This window comes from Hippocampus comes, unplaced genomic scaffold (genome assembly GCF_001891065.2).
Source record: "Hippocampus comes isolate QL1 unplaced genomic scaffold, H_comes_QL1_v1.1 scaffold14, whole genome shotgun sequence".
In the NCBI taxonomy this organism is placed as follows: domain Eukaryota; kingdom Metazoa; phylum Chordata; class Actinopteri; order Syngnathiformes; family Syngnathidae; genus Hippocampus; species Hippocampus comes.
Window position 1 is genome coordinate 1,970,555 of NW_017805839.1, and position 18,543 is coordinate 1,989,097.

Sequence of the window (18,543 nt, forward strand, 5' to 3'; positions counted from 1 at the left end):
ACGAGCTCATGAAAACAGGTTCGGCATGCTGCTTGTGAGGAGATGAGCAATGGTGAGGATCTGACCGACCATCTCATCTCTTAGTCATGAGATGAAGGGTGGGCCGCGATGTTTGGAGTGTCCGCATGCACGCAGCTTTGTGTTGGCTCTTAAAGTTGCATGACTGCCGCGTGCCGAGCCCTCCTCCACACTAGATTCCTCTTGGTTTTGCCTCACTCAGTGGGAGATACACACGTACAAACACACTCAATAGCAGCCTCAATTGCAGCCAGCACACACCCGGGTTTTTGTGATCTAAAAAGAAAATGAGCCCCCTTAAATATTGTGAATACTGTAATAATAATAATAATAAAAACCCATCTCCATCAAGGCCTTCATTTTGAAAAGATCGAATCTTCAGACGTATTGTCAGGTTATGAGGTTAGGGATTGGTAATGACATGAATGAAAGACAGCAGTCACCGTTTCAAATGCCTTTAATGGTTCAGTTGGTATAGGTTTGGAAGCTTTCGGTCAAGACATTGTCAGCAGCCAAAACAAAAAACAACGAATCGATGTTGACTGAGATTAAAATAATATACAAAGTCTCCTCTTCTAAAAATGAAAATCACAGTAAAAATCCAACAGCAGCGTGCTCTCTCTCTCTCACACACACACACGCACGCACGCACAGTAACAAAGGTTGCAGAACAACCCTGATAAGCAAAATGTACAGTAAGACGGCTTCAGAAGAGGAAAACAAGTATGCATAGACAAAAACAAACAAACAAACAAAAAAAGGAAGCAAAGATGTTTCTTTGCTGTTTACAATGATTGCTAAGGACATTAAAGGGGGGAAAAAGGGAATAAAAAGCGCACAACGGTCAAGGTGAGACGAGGCGAAGCTCCTCGGCAGACGTGCGAGACTTTCAAACGTTACAATGACATCATTAAATTACACCAAGTGTAGTCAAAACACATTAAATACTGAGCGCAACTAGAAAAGCACCCTGATTAGTTAAGATCAATATGCCGAGTCGAGTAAAAGACTTTTTTTTTCTCCAGTCTGAACAGAATCTGTCTGTTTATTTATATTTTTGCCAATCTCCCATTTGATAGTAGTGCAATAGAGACAATACAAAAAAAAAAAATAGCACACACAGTTCTGCCGTTTTGGTTGCTTGGAGTTAAAAGTGAACAAATACTTTTGATCACCGCAACGATAGGTTCGAGGAACATGAATCGGTTCAGTAAACAATAAATTACATGTCTTTTTTTTTTTTAAACAAATGTCTCAATGTGCTATAAAAAAAAAAAAGCACACAATCACTTTTCCCAAGTAACTGTACAAGAAAGCCCCCCCCCCCTTGTCTCAATAACCCAAAACCAACAACTGCCATGCTTTAGGCAGAATGTGCACCTGTGTCTTCTCATGTAATTTTTTTTTTTTTGTTCACACTTGTTCAAAAATAAAGCAGCACAAGCGCAAAGTGGGGCTTCGGTTCAAATGTGGGGAAGGGGGAGGAAGGGGGTTTAAAAAAGAAAATCCCCTTCCACGCAATGTTTTACACATAAATCACACTGATCCTGTCACCGGCTATAATCGGCCACCGGTGATGAATGGCCGGTCTGCTGTGAACGTGAACACCTGCGCGCACATCAGCTCGCTGCTCGCTTTGGCATGCGTGCATTCAACCAAAAAAGAAGAAGGGGTCATGTGTACACTCCTATTTTTAAAAACATTTTTTTTTGTTCTTCAACACTGAGCTTTCCCAAAACTGTTAGTTGGTAAGCCTTTACACGTGTGCTCTTTGAAATGTGTGTGATGACCATGTTATTTTTCTTTTCTATTTTGGAAGAGAATAGCTCTAATGCCGGCTTCATATTAAAACGCACGGCCGAGCATTGACAAATGTGTTAACGTGTAGGGAATTTTGTTTTTTTCTTCAAAACTCCTTAGAGTGTGCGGGCATTGATCTTTTTGACCTCGGAGGTAGGAATTAACATGGCCGTGGACAAAACCTGACTCATTGCCGTAATGTTGACGGGGTCGGTGGTAAAATTGTGATGGTCAACAAGACAAATCAATACCTGGTTGGAGGGGGGGCTGGACACACCAAAGGAATGGTCCGTGTTTGCCGCTGAATGACAAGACGATCGGTAGAACGCCTCCGAGACTTTATGTCGCGACTTTCTGAAAGGAGCAGTGGGTGTTTATAAAAAGAGGCCGCACAGATCAATCATGACACAGTCACTTCACATCGCTGCTTCTCACTTGATCCAACGCGTGACCGACAAAATAAACAAACAAACCAAAAAAAAAAAAGAAACTACGTTTGATGTTCATCCACACAATTTGAGCATTATCACAGTCATCCGCTTTGATGGATGAGGAAGGAGTTGACCCGCGGCGATCCGCTTTCAGTGTGTCTCCTCCAAATTGGAAGGCAGACCGACAGAACAGGTCTGTCCGTCCCTTCCAGGTCGATCCTTCACACTTGAGCTCATCTGTGTTGCGTACATATCCGGGGACGGGTGGGGCGGGATTGGGGTGGGGGGGCTTCGTGGTCACTGTCGTCGATCCTCCGTCTCTGACCTCGAGAACGCCATCACTACGTCCTCTGCGCCTGTCAGACAAAGAGTCAGACGGGACATGTTTTTGGAATGTGATTTTGGAAGTTCAATCCGTCAGCATATCCCGCCAGACGTCAGTTGACCTTCAGCCTAAATCGGGCGGTCTGTTGTATTGCCGCTCATCAAATATCGTTCATTATTGAAGATGGTTTGACCTGATTGGTTTTGGACCCATTTGGACAAATCAGACAAATCCACTCTTGACTCATCTCACACGAAAGGATAATCTTACAAGGCGATCTTATAAAACACGTGTCAAACTCAAGGCCCGGGGGCCAGATCTGGCCCGCCATATCATTTTGTGTGGCCCACGAGAGCAAACCAAGCATGTCAACTTTTCCATGATGCTTGCTAAAGTCTGAACCATCCACCCATCCATTTTCCGATCCGCTTATCCTCACTAGGGTCGCGGGGGGTGCTGGAGCCTACCCCAGCCGTCCCCGGGCAGTAGGCGGGGGACACCCTGAGCCGGTTGCCAGCCAATCGTAGGGCACATTGAGACAAACAACCACCCGTGCTCACACTCAAACCTAGGGACAAGTTGGAGTGTTAAATCAGCCTGCCATGCATGTTTTTGGAATGTGGGAGGAAACCGGAGTGCCCGGAGAAAACCGGGCACTCCGGCCAGGAAGAGGCAAAAATAACGACAAAAATCGGCTGATTTGTCGTTGCATACCTGGCCGAAAGCAGTGTTAGAATTGGGGGCTACCATTTTATCTGCACCATTCATTAAAAATCTACAAATAACCTAACAATGCTGAATTTAATTACAGCTTATGTGGAAAATTCTCCATGCGCTCAAATCTTTTGAGCTTCACCTCACAAACTGTCCATCGAAACTGGACACAAATGAAAAATCATCGAAAAGAAGTCAATTAACATCCAACAACATCCAGCCATGTGCACATCTACTCAGTTTCCAATTGAAAAAGGCATTTCTTGTTCAACTCGTGATCTGGTGCCTGTGTCGATAAGCTGAATGTTGACATTGACGCCGCTAACACCTTTTCAGTCACGAAGAAAGCAGCAGCTAGTGATTGAAAAAGAAAAAGAAAAAAGCTGTTATCTCTACAGCCCTCAAGTGCCTGTTGGACTTAATTACTGTGCAGATATTGAAGTAGGCCAGAAACCTTGAGCTTTCTCCTTTATTTGGCACAAACATCAGACACTCCTCAACAGACTGAGACAATTATGTTTCTGTATGGCATTCAGGTCGAGCTTGGCAGGGTGTTTTTCTTTTTTTTCCTGTCTCGGTGCTTTTAATGTGAACTTTTAAGCTTCATGTCTCGTGGCAGCACACTGGCCGACTAAATGAGGTTATGGTAATGAAGCCGGCCAACAAGCGAGAACAAACAGGAGACGGCGTCTTGATATTTGCTGTTAAGAAAGGCAGGTGCGCGTCGAGAGAATGAACAATTACGCGACACCTCGCGTTCGGCCGAAAAACAAAACGTTTAACATCGCTTAGCTTGAGCAGCAATACTAAAAGGGAGGACGGGAACTTGGAGGAGGGCCGGCAAAGTGACTCTGTTTCACTTTATGAGTCATGTTCGGACCTTGCTCGGCCACAAACAAACACGCACACCCTTTGATACACAATGAAAGACGACACAAAGAAGCTGCGGCTGACGCACTGGAAAGGCCGGGCCTCTGAAAGCCGTTGCCAGGCGACAGATAATGGCCAGAATGCTGCAGGCAAAGTGCTTTTAGCTCGTTTCAACACAGCTCAGTTGTCTGGCAATAGTTGGGAGATGTCCCCTTCTGGGTCGGGGATTACAGCAACAGCGGCGGCAGAAACAGCTTCCAAAAACAGGCATGTGATCCCATTTGCACAACGTAAACACTGTGAGGGGAAGAATAGCTGCGGTTGCTAACGTGCTAAGAAAGACACTTTGGTGAGTTGGTTTTCAAAACACACAAATGGAGATGGATCACCGCTAAAAATCACTAAGTGCAAGATTTTAGGGAGTGTGTGCGACTCGCAAACATCAACTGGGTTCAAGTGAGAGAGATGGAGTCTTTTCTGATGAGGAGGCATTAGAAAGTTGAGAAGTTTCATCCTCTGAAAAAGCAGCCCGAATGCCGAATGTTTCCTTCGTCGTGGGCCAAGTATTGTTCTCGCTTCTGGGTCACAATCTGTGACTCCCCAAGCCGCTGTATGAGCGCTCAAGCTTAACACGTTGACAACAACAAGCAGGTAGCGTATTTTCACGACCATAAGACGTACATAAAAGGCTTAAATTTTCTCCAAAATGGACGGGGGGTGCCTAATAAAGCGGGTCATTTTATATTTGCATCGAGATCCATAATCTGTGAATGCTGTTGTGCGACTTCAATAAAGGGTCCGCTTGATTGACTGATGTGACAACACCGTGCTTATTTCGAGGAAAGGCAGACGTAACTGAGGACAGCATGTGGACGTTAAAGTGGGAAGGGTGGGCATGAAAGAGGACGCTAAAAGCACGCGCCCAGTAGGTGCTGGGACATGCAGTGTGCAAAACATCATCCGGAAAAAATGGCACCTATGAAGGGACACGCTTACGAGGCACAGTTTGAAAGCTACGCGGAGGACCATGGGAATTCGAGCAGCCGTGAGAGAATTTAAGATCAACGAATCCATGGTGCTTTTGTTTCATGAAACGGCGCCATCTATCCATCCGGGCTAGGACGACCGTGCGCAGCAACATCCGGTGGATTACAAGGAAAAGCCGGCCAACTTCCGCTGCGACTGCAGTAAAAAGTGTAATGTTCTGCGTTAAATTAAATATAGACGCTTTCTTGGAGATTTTAATTCTTTATTCTGCCGCTCTGCCGGCCTCACTTGGCTTCCAATACCGACTGTTCTCTCAACCAATCCCTACATTTCTAGTTCACCCGCTTGGGCTACGGCAAGTGATAATTGACAAGCATACTTTGCCTTTCGAAATGCAACAAAAAGATTGCAGACGAACACATGCAGCCCAACCACATCACCAACATGAACGAGGCGCCACTCACTTTCGCCATCCCGGTGAACCACATTGTAGAGAAGGGCACCAGCATGGCAGAGATACGCACCGTATTTTTTTAAGATAGCGTACATTTTACCATGCAAGCATCCAATAAGACAATGCGCCTTGTGTCTGCGTCAAATACAGTAATTGCACCCGTAGCCGACACTACGCCTTAGTGACACCTGAAAGGAAGAAACATGAAATGAGTATTCAAGTTTTTTTCCCCCCCTACAAATTGAAAGACGATTTGGATGGCTTCTCTGATGCAAACAGAAGACTGATTGAAGGAGCTTGAGACAGAGGTGGCACATTTGCACGGAAACATTTTTGACATAAAGATAAAAGCACACTGAAGGCTAAAATGAATATATTTGAAATATTTGCGCTGGATCACTTTTCATTGGAAATCCAGCCTTACACGACAGGTCTGCCTTATCGAAAATTGTTCAGCAAAACAGGACATTCCTCTAACTTCAAGGTCATCAAGTGAAACAAGAGCCCATATTTATGCATGAGCAGATGCTTCTGACAAACGAGAATTAAAATATCACACTTTGGCTGTGTAATTAACGCTCCAGCTAGCTTCTTATTCCAATCTACCGCTGCAATGTGTCGCGACAACACCGAAAGCCCACAGGGGAGTTTAAGATTTCCTGGGACAAGGGAGGTTGCTATGGCAACTCCTTTACGTATCTCTGCGCCTTTGTTGAGGAGTCCTTCTGTTTCTGGGGCAGAAGAACTTTGCTTTCTTAATAAGGATAAGGAGGACAGTGGTCTGGCTTCCTATTTAATTATTATTATTATTTTTTTTTTATACCAATGCTGTACAGTATTTGAATTAAAACAATGAAAGAGTACAATCTCTAAGTTACCCTCATTTTTATTTTGATAATATTACCACAGGATATTATATTGCAAAAATTGTTTTTCCTAATTTTTAATTGGGATCTGGCAGGAATCTAAGTCAAACCACAAACCGCAACAAACCGTAGGGTATCAACAGCAGATAAAAATAGATAGATAAATAAATAAATCAAAGAACCCATTTTCAAAACCATGACAGAAAAGCTGCCCCCACTCGGCCTGATTAAAATTGCAAAATATTTCGTCTTTGCGTGTATGGTAATGAGCCAATTAAAAATAGGTCCAATGCAAATCTGTACGAGCAATGCCCGCATTGATGTTTCAAGTTTCTGCGCAAAGAAGAAACCGCAGCTTGTGTTAGAGCAGCGGGGCACTTCTGGCCAGATTACATTGCAACCCCCCTTCAAAATGAGAATTTGCTTGTCCAACTCAAAGTGTACTGAGTGCAGCACGACTTCACAACTCATCATGATTGTTGTGGCCTTGGCGCCTAATCGATGAGGCTGTGGTCTGACACATGCCACTGAAAAACCCCCCCCCCCCCGGGACGCTGCTTTACAAAAGGAGCCATGTGACCATTGTGTGTTTTTTTTTTTTTTTTTGGATGGCTTCAATGCGTTTCCAAATTATCAGCATATTGCTGTGTCGTGTCAAAGGCATGACATCTTGCTGTTCAGAAGAGGAAGCCAATAACGGACACTTGACATGCTGAGACGGAGGAGTCATCATCCACCCGAGAGTCTTTCAAAATGCCAACCGCTGAAGCAAATATAGACGCGTTACTTTTTGATCACAGTTTTCATACCAACCTGACATGGATGGCACGTGCTATGTCATGCGGCAACAAAACAACACGCGGGTCCATTAAAGATAATCACACCAGCACAAGGAAGGAGGAAGCCGTAAAAAAGGGTGCTATCATGCTATTAACACATTCTGCTGCAGCTGTTGTGAGGTTGAGAAAATGTCAATTTTTGTCATTTTGAAGATCACGCCACGAACAAGGTGTGTACAGCTTGATCCCTTTCAGTACTCCAGCTCACTTGGAAAAAAAAGAAAAAAAAAAAAAAACAACCTTATAATTGCAAAGAAACTTTCATTTCCTTTCATTATCCCGCAAAAGTATATTATGCAGTTATTCCTCATTATATTAAATTGCCTTAAATTTATACACAACAATAGCAATAACAATTACAGAGGAGTCATTTCCGGATTCAAGTATCAGATTAAAAACAATCACATATAGCGTCGCGCGATTGCTACATGTAAATAAGATCAGATTGTGAAATTCATATCCAATGCGTCTCTTTCAAATCACCTCGATGGTTGTAACGAATGTCCTTGAGCGCCGGATTGAACATTTCCAAGTGATTAACGGCACTACAGTGAGCTCCATGAGGCCTAATTACTGCACTTTGGATAAGATGAACACCACTAATTATTTATTAGCACACAGTGGGAGGGGGGCCGGCAGTCTGCCAACAGACACTGAACTGTCTCTTTCTGTGATGTATAATGGATACTCAGCACACCTTTTTGCCAGCTGTGTTTGTTCATAAGTACTGAGGGTCTCCCTACTTGCACAGATATATCGCCAGTATTCTAAAAAAAGTGGGGAGGGGCATGCAAGGACATGCAGTACAAACTGATGTGAAATAAAAACTGACTTCCATTTTGTAAGGGCCAAAATTGATTTTTTTTGTGGTATGTGTAACACTAGTTATATGATACAGAACAGCATTAAATACTGCAGTCTATGGCAGGTCTGTGCATTGTTTTTATGTAGCGCCATGAGAGTGCCATCTGATGGCAGTTTCACGAGGAAGGCGCGGTTGGAGTAAAATGTGGTCAAAGGCGCCCTCTGGTGGCAAAAATCCATCACAGCAACCATCTCTCACTAAATCACATCTCTGAACGCTTGATCACGCTGACAGAGGTCAGACTAGTGCCGTTCAGAGCTCTGCCCGGGACATGTGTGGAAAGAGACTGTTAAAAAAATGCACACGCAGCACACAGGATGATTCATTCTCTTGCAGTCAGTTTTGTTTGCTTGTGTGAGTAATCCCAGAGTGCTGTGGGACACTCAGAGGGCTTGAGTCAGGGAATCTGTGAGGTCTTGCTGGAGCGCACACGCCAGAAAAAAAATGTGCACAGGGATTACTTCCAGTTGCGTGGGTGTCACAAAAGTGCCTCTGTGACGTGGGAATACATTAAACCGGATGCTCTGCTGCGTGTGAGTCAGCCTTACCCTGATCGATGCTGTGCTGTGGCAGCTGGCTCATCTGACTGTGGACCACACCTGCATAATTCCGGAGAAAAGCCTCTTCACTTGGCGTAAGCTGCAAATTGTGTTCACAATATATCAGAAATAAATCATCAATCTTCTTTCAGCAGCGCACAGTGTGATTATGATTGCAGTTAGACTTTGTGTTGCACATTTCTCACACCATGTAAATGAATAGGGTAACCAAAATGTGTCGCACGTACATTTGACCCCATTTTTTTGAGCATGAGCAGGACCCGCACTTTCTGCTGGATGTACATGTCTTCAGGAGACTTTCCCGGGGCCTCCTCGCGGTTCATCCCCCCTGCTCCTGTGGCTCTGCGCACACACCCACACGCACACACACACACACACACACACACACACACACACACACACACACACACACACACACACACACACACACACAATGAAACACAGCCACTTACCGGGCCAGGCTTCCACCTTTTCAGGCCACATGCATTCCAAGTCACAGATATTAGTGCGGAACGTGAGGACAAGTGGACAACAATAATACCTACACCTCAACATGCACATGATGTTGTTTAATGCCGCCTGACCTGATTACTCCGATCAATAAAAAAAATTGATTCTAAAAACATTTGATAGCTGCAGTCCCAACTGGTGTCGCTGTGACTTTTTCTGTGTACAACAATCCACATTTATTTTGGTCCTTTTGGCAAAGGGCACTCTTGAAATTGCGATCTCTCTCTCTTTCTCTCTCTCTCTCTCTTTCTTTTTAAATTCTCATTCAAAGTTGGTATCTTCTGCACTTCACAGATGGCAAAGAATGGGAATCAGGAGAAGCATTTTGAAACAGTACACGTCAGCTACGATAGTAATGTTCATACATATTAACACGCTGCAAAAGTGCGTACCGCGCCTCCACGTCAGGTCTCCCAGTAATGTAGGTACTGATTTCCTTTTCACAAACTCTTGCATCTACTTTATTTTTTGGTTACATTCATGTTAGGGGCCGTTATGGCTGTTGCTCATCATGGCACGCGTGCGTGCGTATGCGCGTGCGTGTGTGTATGCATACACATGAGGTAATGGTCGATCGCGGGAGGTTGGATGGCTTGAAAAGTAGATCTTCGGTCATAAAAAGTTGGGCACCCCTGATTTATAGACTAGCCATGGAGGACCTTGCACTACTTTAGCAACAGCATTGAGTAGAGCTGCATTGGAAAAAAAAACATGATATGTGCTGTGGGTGTTGAATATTGCAATATAGATGTTATTATGATATTTAACATGTAACTCAAGAAATGGCAGTCAGATAAAAGCATACACTTCCATATGAAACTTAATGCACCTCTTTGTGCTACGCATATTGCACAGGGTATTTTTTTCTCTCGATATATTGTGCAGCCCTACGACTGAATATAAACGTTCATTATCCAGAAAGGCAAAAGGAGAGGGCAAGAAAAAAAAAATGCAGGTCCAATGTTGTACAGTCTGGTAAAATGACGATCTCACACCAGAACCCTGTGCACCCTTCCCCCTCCTGAGACAGGAATAAATCGTTAGAAGCTCGGCAGTCGTCCTGGCTACACAGTTGTCAAGGACTCATTAATATTTAATGTAAGGTTTTTTTTTTTTTCCCCTCTACAGATCTCATCCCTGCCTGCTCCTTCCATCTCTTCTTGTCGGTCTAACTAATGACCTATTTTCACTGCTATTCTGTCTGCAGAGATGCAAAATACAGGCAAAGGGGGAGGAAGTAGGGAAGGTGATAAAAAAACGCTGGCAAAGCGCGCGCGCACACACACACACACACACACACACACACACACACACACACACACACACACACACACACACACACACACACACATCAAGGTCAGCTGCTGTTGCATTAGATCCCACCTATCATATGCGCCAAGCATGCGGTGCGGCTTCATATCCAACCGGTGTAATGGGAATGTGACATCTAACGGTGCTAAAATGCACACCGGCTTTTGCTAATTGAGTAAGCGCAAGCTCGGCTTTACGCAAAAGAGTCATGAATCTAAATGAAACCAAATATAAACCGCGGCGAGGAGAATATCAGTATGCAAGAAAGGATGCGTTCCTTCCTGAAGAATTTTGTCGTCAAGAGTCACAGTGACTCCGACGGTTCTGGCAATTTAATTGGGCCTTTTATCGATATAAAAGGACCACTAATAAATGTTGACAGCTCTTTGATGGAGAGTGATAGTTAATTCAAGAGCTGGCTCAAATGGAAAGGCGGGTACTTGGATGGAGCTGCTGTTTTGGGTGTCAGTGGGAGCATGCGAATTGACTCTGATCTGATCCCGTGCACCTTTTCCAAGGGCGTTGGCTTTCAGCATTATCTTCCGACATGTTAAGCAGAGTGCCTGAGTTTTCAGGGGTTCGAAAATATGTACTTCAGCACAAAATGAAACTAAATATGTGAGGGAATTCATACCAGATACTAATACAAGGAACCCCCACTTATTCAAGGTTGGCTCTTGAACAATTCACCTGTTCACATTATTTTTGGGTGGAACCTGTTTTCACTTTTTGAGGTGGATTCCTGATATTTGTCAGACTAAAATATCAGATTAATCACTGACAGTATTTCAAATAAATATGAATTCAAATTTAACACTTACAATGGAGAACATTTGACATTTAACACAAAGGAGTAAATAGGCCTTTGTTAAGTTAACGTGCAAAATCAGTACATAAAATTGGCAGATTTTTGAAAATGGCTATTTAATGAATTCATTTGTCAGGGCCGAACAGAGATGTGAAAGTTTTAATGTTGGTTTATTACGATCAAAACAATTGGGGGAATTATAATTAATATACTAATACAAATGAAAAAAAGGAACGATTCCTTTTTTGAAACATAGAAATAGGGTCAAATGTAACCTCAAATTCGTTACTTCTGACCCAAGTGTTTTTAGAGTGTGAAATATAGACTAATCTTTTAATTTGGCTTCCTATTTTTATGTCTGACATCACTGGCCAAAGCATGCCGCATCATGAGTCAAACCTGGAGGCAGACGCAGACACACATTTCATCTGCTTTCTGCACACTCCACAGACAACAAATAAATAAAAATTAAAAATATATTAAATTACAATGTTGCCTTGGATCTAGTGGATGATCAATGACTAATCGCCTAACGGTGCTTGAAAACCCCTGCCCCTCCCAAGAATGGAACGATAGTACAACAAAGGATCATTAATATTCATAGCTATTTTGAGACTTGATAACATTTGTACATCTGCTTCTAAGGGGGGCTTTAATGTTCCAGATTCATTTTCTGTATGAAATAGGATGACTGCTTGTATGAAAGGGACATTTGGATTCGCTTGTTGTCGGTGCTCGGTGTTTGAAAATGTGGACAAAGTGTCCTCACGGTACCTTGGCAGCACACTGTCTCGAAGGTTGTAATTTGTATTCTAACCAAGCAATTAAAAAAAACTAATAATAAAATAAAAATATCATGCTTATTTTCTCACTGTCAATCTTAACTATGCAATTAGAGGAACAAATGAACTCACAAATCAATCCACTCAGAAAGTCTCTGGATATTCAATTATTCGTTTTGTTTATTGCTTAGGCACAGAATTGATTGACTGATTGAATGATTTGCTTAGCAAATGCATTCGACCAGCCGGCACAAAAAGTGATGAGACCATCCAGCATCAGTGCTTTAATGTCATTTTGAACAGGCAGGACATTCATCCTTTGATCCCAACACTTTAGCCTAGCTCACTGGGGCTTTTCCAAGAAGTCAGAAAAGGGGCCTCAAATTCACCCATTGATGTTGTTTTTCAAGTCAAGAAGTAAAACAATTTTGGGAACAACCTATGCTGTTACTAAAAGGCAGCAATGGCATAAACCTTAAACTGACTGGATTGTTTAACACCGAGGGCTGAATTCACGAAAGGATTGCGTGGCTTTTGCGTGGCGCCGACTGATAAAAATGGAGCAAAAAGCTCGTGACTAATCCACAAAGCACGCGCAGATGATGAATGGAAGGCGTCACTAACTGAGATACCAAGCAGAATGCGTCTCGGTGCGCCGGTGGTATTTGTACGTATAATTAAATGGTAATATGCATATATTTGGCGGAGATATTGCCCACCTCTATGCAAATGAGCCTCATTGATCAACGTAGAATTCACTAACGCCGGCGCTAAAAGCCCCACACAGTTTGAGTGACGCAAATAAATAAAAATTGGCATACTATACCATGAAAGAAGCGTATTTTCCACATTGTAAGGCGCTTCGGAGTATCAGGCACACTTTCATTTCCTATTTTAAAACTTTTCATATATAGGTGCATAGAATAGAATCTACAGCAGTGGCTGTGCTTGCATTATGCATCCACGAGATCACAGGTGTCAAAGTCAATGCCCCGGGGGCCAGATCTGGCCCGCAGGAGCAAATCTTGTGTGTCAACTTTCATGAGCCTTGCTGAAATCTGGACCGAAATGTCAAATTGTCATGGGAAATAAATAACGTTGACATTTTGCATCAGCCCTCCGAGGGAAGCCGTAACTCCGAAGTGGCCCGCAACAAAAAATTTGTTTGACACCCCTGCACTAGATGGAGCTACGCTAAAGGGAATACAAATCAATACAGATTTTTTATCTAGAGCTTTTATAACCACTGCAGACGTAAAGCACTTTACAGAACAAATACTACATCCAAGAAATCAGAATATCGATCCGTATAAAAGGGGCATCGGATTATAAGGTGTTGGATTTTTGTCTTTTGAAAAAATTGAATGCTCTAGGTGCGCCTTACAGTGCAGAAAATACGGTACACAATCCAGGCGCACCAAGAAAACCTATAGTTAAAATACCCATCCCTTGTCACGGATTTATTTCTTCGATGATAAATCTGTAATTTATGAATGGCTGTGTTCTGCCTCAATCCGTTATCTGCGGGTGCTAAATGCAATAATTTGTGCAGTTACTACCTCTAAGTCCCACTTGCCTGCTTGCACCAAGACAGCAAAAATCTTTGGCATCCAGTCCGCTGGAGGCGAGAGGACAATTGCAGCATTCGTGGGGAGTTCCTGAATCCTGGAGCACTGGTTCATAGTATCATGATTTGTTTTGACATTTATCCTGACAAATTCTTTTAATGGAGCACAAAGTTGCCATTGGTACACGTGTGCATCGAAGGCCGGGATTTCCTTTCAACGGATGACTGTCCCATTCACAACAATATGAACGGCATTGCTGTGTTGTTGATTACAGGCTCATTTGAAAGCATAGTGTGCTAATTATTTTGTTTTTCCAAACACCTCTTTGTGAGGAATCTAGAATCTATCAATGCGCACGTGGAAAAGAAAATAAATCATGACTTTTGGATTTGGAACAAGACAAGCAGCTGGTGCAAATAAGATGGGCCTCTTTTCAGTCCTTATTTGCCGAATGTCACAGACGTCAACGCAGTCGTGCAACATTTCGAATAGACATCACAGAGTGAAATGAATGAAGTTTTAAATAACACAGTGGTGACATAACATTTTTCTATCTGAGAGAGAAGATGAGAAACTCATAAAAAGATATTATTAACAATTAACACCGACTGAGCTGAGTCCGCTTTCGGGGATTACATGCAATGTGATAGGTCCTCATATTTGCAGAGGGTCACAAAGGGCAGAGTGTGTTGGGCATGGCCCTGTCCACTTGTGCCGCTTGCTACTTGGCTGAATCCGCCAGCTCACATGATACACGAGCACAACACTGGACTGTTTTCACTAAACAAACTCCTCCAGGAAGCAGATGAACAGGATATGAGGCAAAAAAATGAGCCTCCTCCCAAAATGTTCAGTCACACTAAGTGGAGCCGAGACATATTATGACAGTAGATGTCTACGCCGAATTGTGGCTGATCTGGAGAAAACCACCGCGTGACAAATAATTTGGATTCACAAGCGAGGCGCACGAGTAACCTCAGCCAATGTGTGGGGAAACCTAAGTAGGCTGCAGGCATGGTGCAATGGGTGCCAACTGAGCTGCCAACAACCTGGCCCGGTCCCGGAGAGTAGCTATGTGACCACAGACTGGAATATCCAAGTCAATCCGGACAGTTATTCCGTTGAGCTGGTTTGCTGCCAACCAGCTGCACTGCACAATAATGCGGCTCGGTAATGAAAACAGTGACTGAACTAGCGCAGCACAAGGCACTCGGTATTCTCCAATTAGTTAGCCTAATAGCATAACTGCCTCAGTCATTTTAACCCTTTCATGCACCCTGTAACCTGATAACATACGATGTCCACTGTCATAATCGCTGTCCCTGAAAGGGTTAAACTTTTACAGTCTCAATAAAATAAAATACAAATTGCATGCTACAAAAACATTTTTTTCCCTTTCTCTCTGTGTAGGGTCAATGAAGTGAACACAGTGTCACGCGTAGGGCTTGGTCACGATTCAGATTTCAAAATCGATTCGATTCAATTCACAAGGGGACGATTCAGTTCGAGAGTCACCATTCATTTTGACTGATTTTCAATTCATTGAAGGATTTCACGCAGTATCAATTTTACTTTGGAATAGATTGTCCGAAGAAGCGATGCTGCAAATAGAAGAAACGTCTTGCTCTAACTTGGTGTATTCATAAACATATGAATATTGACATGAAGAATTTAACCCGATGCAGTTACATTAATCATTGATGTTTCATTGAACATGACCCAATCAAAACAAATAACGAAACCAATTCCAACTACAGGGCAGGCCGTGGAAATAAAGTAAAATAAACTCTTGACATTCACATTTCTGTGACTGTCTCACAACGTTTCAGATTGAAAATGTCTTATTGTGATGAATAAATCCCGACATATAAACTTCAACGACAATGGTCAAAACAATCAAGGTTCAAAATGAAGCTAAACCCCCCCAGTCCTGGAGACTGCAGAAGACCCCCTGGCCACTGTCCTCTGTATTTTGGAGTTTCAATGGTCCCTGCATCCATTTTGTGTTCCGCTCCAAGATATAATGGTGTTTACTAAACTCATTCACACAGTTTTTTGTCCTGCCCAGCGGAGGTAATAACTGCGAACGGACACAATTGGCAGTCGGCGGTGAAAAACAGATGCCAAAACCCCAGAGGCCGGAGGAAAACGCTTGCTCCGACTCACTGAATGTGGACGGGCTGCCCTTGTTTGAAGCCACCTCCGCACATGGACCGTGCCGACAACAATGGCTACAGTCTTGGCAAACAATGGCGATGAACTGGATTGTGCAAACGTGATTGATAAGTGGGTCATGTCTTGTTGTCACCACTTGAGGCATAAACTCCCAACAATCCAGCTCAACTGAACGGATCTGCTTCAACTAAAAAGTGATTGTCGTAATACCAAAATAATAAGCTCCACCTTGAGGTGAAATGTAACATTATGGGTGGAGGCGTACCTTGGAGTGGGAGCCATTTATTTGGACGGATTACTGCTGTATTGCTATCAACAACATCTTGTGACACTGTAGTTTAAAAACGATATCCAAGGGTCTATCATGATGAGAAACAGTAAGAACAGAGGCCGATTGAGTGGACACACACAACACCGCGGAGCTCTCACACCAGAACCCTGTGCACCCTTCCCCCTTCTGGTGTGAGATCTCCATCTGACGGGACGCACATCGCTGAAAAAGACGGCGTCTTCACATGAAGTTCTACGCCTGGGAAATTGTTGACGACACGTGTGGTACTGGTTTGGGGTTTGTTGTTGACGTTTTGGTTTAGAAGGACTATAAATCGCACCCCCGGTCAAACAATGAAAAAAAAACCCAGCGCCTTATAATCCGGGAAAAACGGTAGTTTGCGCGATGGCACAACTCCTTGTGCATCTATTCACCTTTTTTTTTTTTTGCGCATTACCATGAGAATGCCAACTTGGCGGCACTCTCATGGAAATGGGAGTCCAGAACATTCAGAGGACTCTCAAAATAAGATTTCTCTCATTATTATTCTGTTGATTTTCACCAAAGTCAATTAAGGAAATTATCCGGCTGTTCAGTGGACCATGTGGTCTTCTGGAGCCATCTGTTAGTTTGGACAAGTGGCGTTGAGCGACAAAAGGGCAGATGCACATTTCGAGTCAATCTAACAGACCACAGGAGGCTATTATATGGCCCCGGTAATGCTGACAAAGTGTCAAAAGCCTGTGCCAAGCCAAGCAGATGGGGGGGGGGCGGGGTTGAATCATCTGCAGCTCACAGGCAACTGTTGAGCAACTTTGCCAAAATAACAGAATCCAGCCTCCGCAAGACATTCACTAAAGGTGATGCGCAAACCAGGGCAAGGTTGACATATTGCGGCACATGAGAAAAGCCGCTCGCTGCCAGGAGGGGGTTGCAGCACTTGACCCCAATCGGGCCGGCTCTCTCCCCAATACTCCTGAAAGGGTGCCAGCTACAATACATAAATGGCCGTCAGCAATCTCACATGCAGAAAGCGAACACTGTGAGGCAGGGTGGCACAATGCATCCATGATCCAAAAATAGAAAAGCTGAGGAGGAGTTGAGCCATTAGCGGATTCAGACAGGAAAACCAATTGAGGGACATTCATGGTTGGGAAAACATGAACATAGAAGCAAGCGCACTCTTTATAGGTTTTATATTCACATGCATAATTTGATAACTGAAATAGGGCCAACGAATCACAGCCACTGTGGGGCAGTACATTCATGCGTTGGGAAAAATCCTAAAGTGTGTCACGGGAAACTATGCAATTTCACTTCGTTCGTCAAAAAATCAAATTAAGAACAACACATCACTTTTATCTATCTACCCATGCCAGCTACGTATAGTGACAGGCAGAAAATGCTCTGCAGGTACAATTAACCTCTACTGTACGTATGCATGTATGCATACTGTACCATACAGTATGCATTATACTCGATACCTTTTCTGATGCTGATTTTCAATGCTGGTGAGCTAGTTTTCTCATATAAAATGTGCGCCTTAGTCCAGTAAAGGCTGGGAAACACTGTTATGTCGTGATGCAGACGAATGAGTGAATCTAATTGTTGATGTTATTTATGTTATTTTGGGCTGACAGCTACTCTGACGTTGTCACTCGTTTCCCTCGTCCATCTAAATGAAATACAAATCAAACTCACGAAACGGATCTGTAAAATGTGTTTTTCTTTAAAAGAGAAAGCCATAATTGCAGTGATGGGTTCAAGTTGCGGGACGTTCAAACTGAAGCAGCGCTGCCGCCTAGCAAGCAAGCGAACATTTTGGTCACGATTTTTCAACGTTTTTTCCCCCACCCTGGAACACAAGCACGGGCAAAGTGCAGAATAACCGACTCGCGTTTATGTATGGCTTAACGTCTTTTTATTTATGTATTGAGTCGCCGCTTACCGCTGAGTAAAGTAGCCGATGCTAACCAGCCAAGCTAACTGGCTAGCATGCCTGAGACAAAAGCCTGGAATGAACAAGTTCCCTTTGGGTGCGAACGCCAACCAGGTGCCGCTACTCTGCTAGAGAGCTGAGAAGCCAGCGTTCTTGAAAATAGCCCGAAGCCGACCACTGTCATTTCAAGGAATGAACAAAGGTGATCTTACCCCTCCTGGTCCAGCTTTTCTTTCTTGTGCGCTGTGTTTGAATGGAGCGTGTGGCGTCCTGTTCCGGGGTCACATCCCTCCTGTCGGCGCACAGCGGCGAAAACGCAGCGGTCCTGCTTCTTTGGGTAGCGCCACGTTTAGCCACACGGGGCGCTGTGCAGCGATAGCCCGCCCGGCCCACGCCGGGCGGCCCCCAGGCGAGGTCCGACGCTCAACCATAAATATCCCAAGAACACAC

At 43.7% G+C, this 18,543-nt stretch overlaps 1 protein-coding gene across 1 annotated transcript; it reads right to left on the reverse strand.

Annotated features, from left to right (window-relative positions):
* Positions 1-457: 457 nt before the first annotated feature.
* On the reverse strand, positions 458-18,438 carry ctnnbip1 (catenin, beta interacting protein 1). The gene is made up of 4 exons (XM_019888017.1): positions 18,306-18,438; positions 8,957-9,071; positions 8,718-8,808; positions 458-2,605 (listed from the first exon to the last, which is right to left on the reverse strand). The coding sequence occupies exons 2-4, from the start codon at positions 9,050-9,052 to the stop codon at positions 2,547-2,549; spliced, it is 246 nt and encodes an 81-aa protein (XP_019743576.1). The 5' UTR covers positions 9,053-9,071; positions 18,306-18,438; the 3' UTR covers positions 458-2,546.
* Positions 18,439-18,543: the final 105 nt, after the last annotated feature.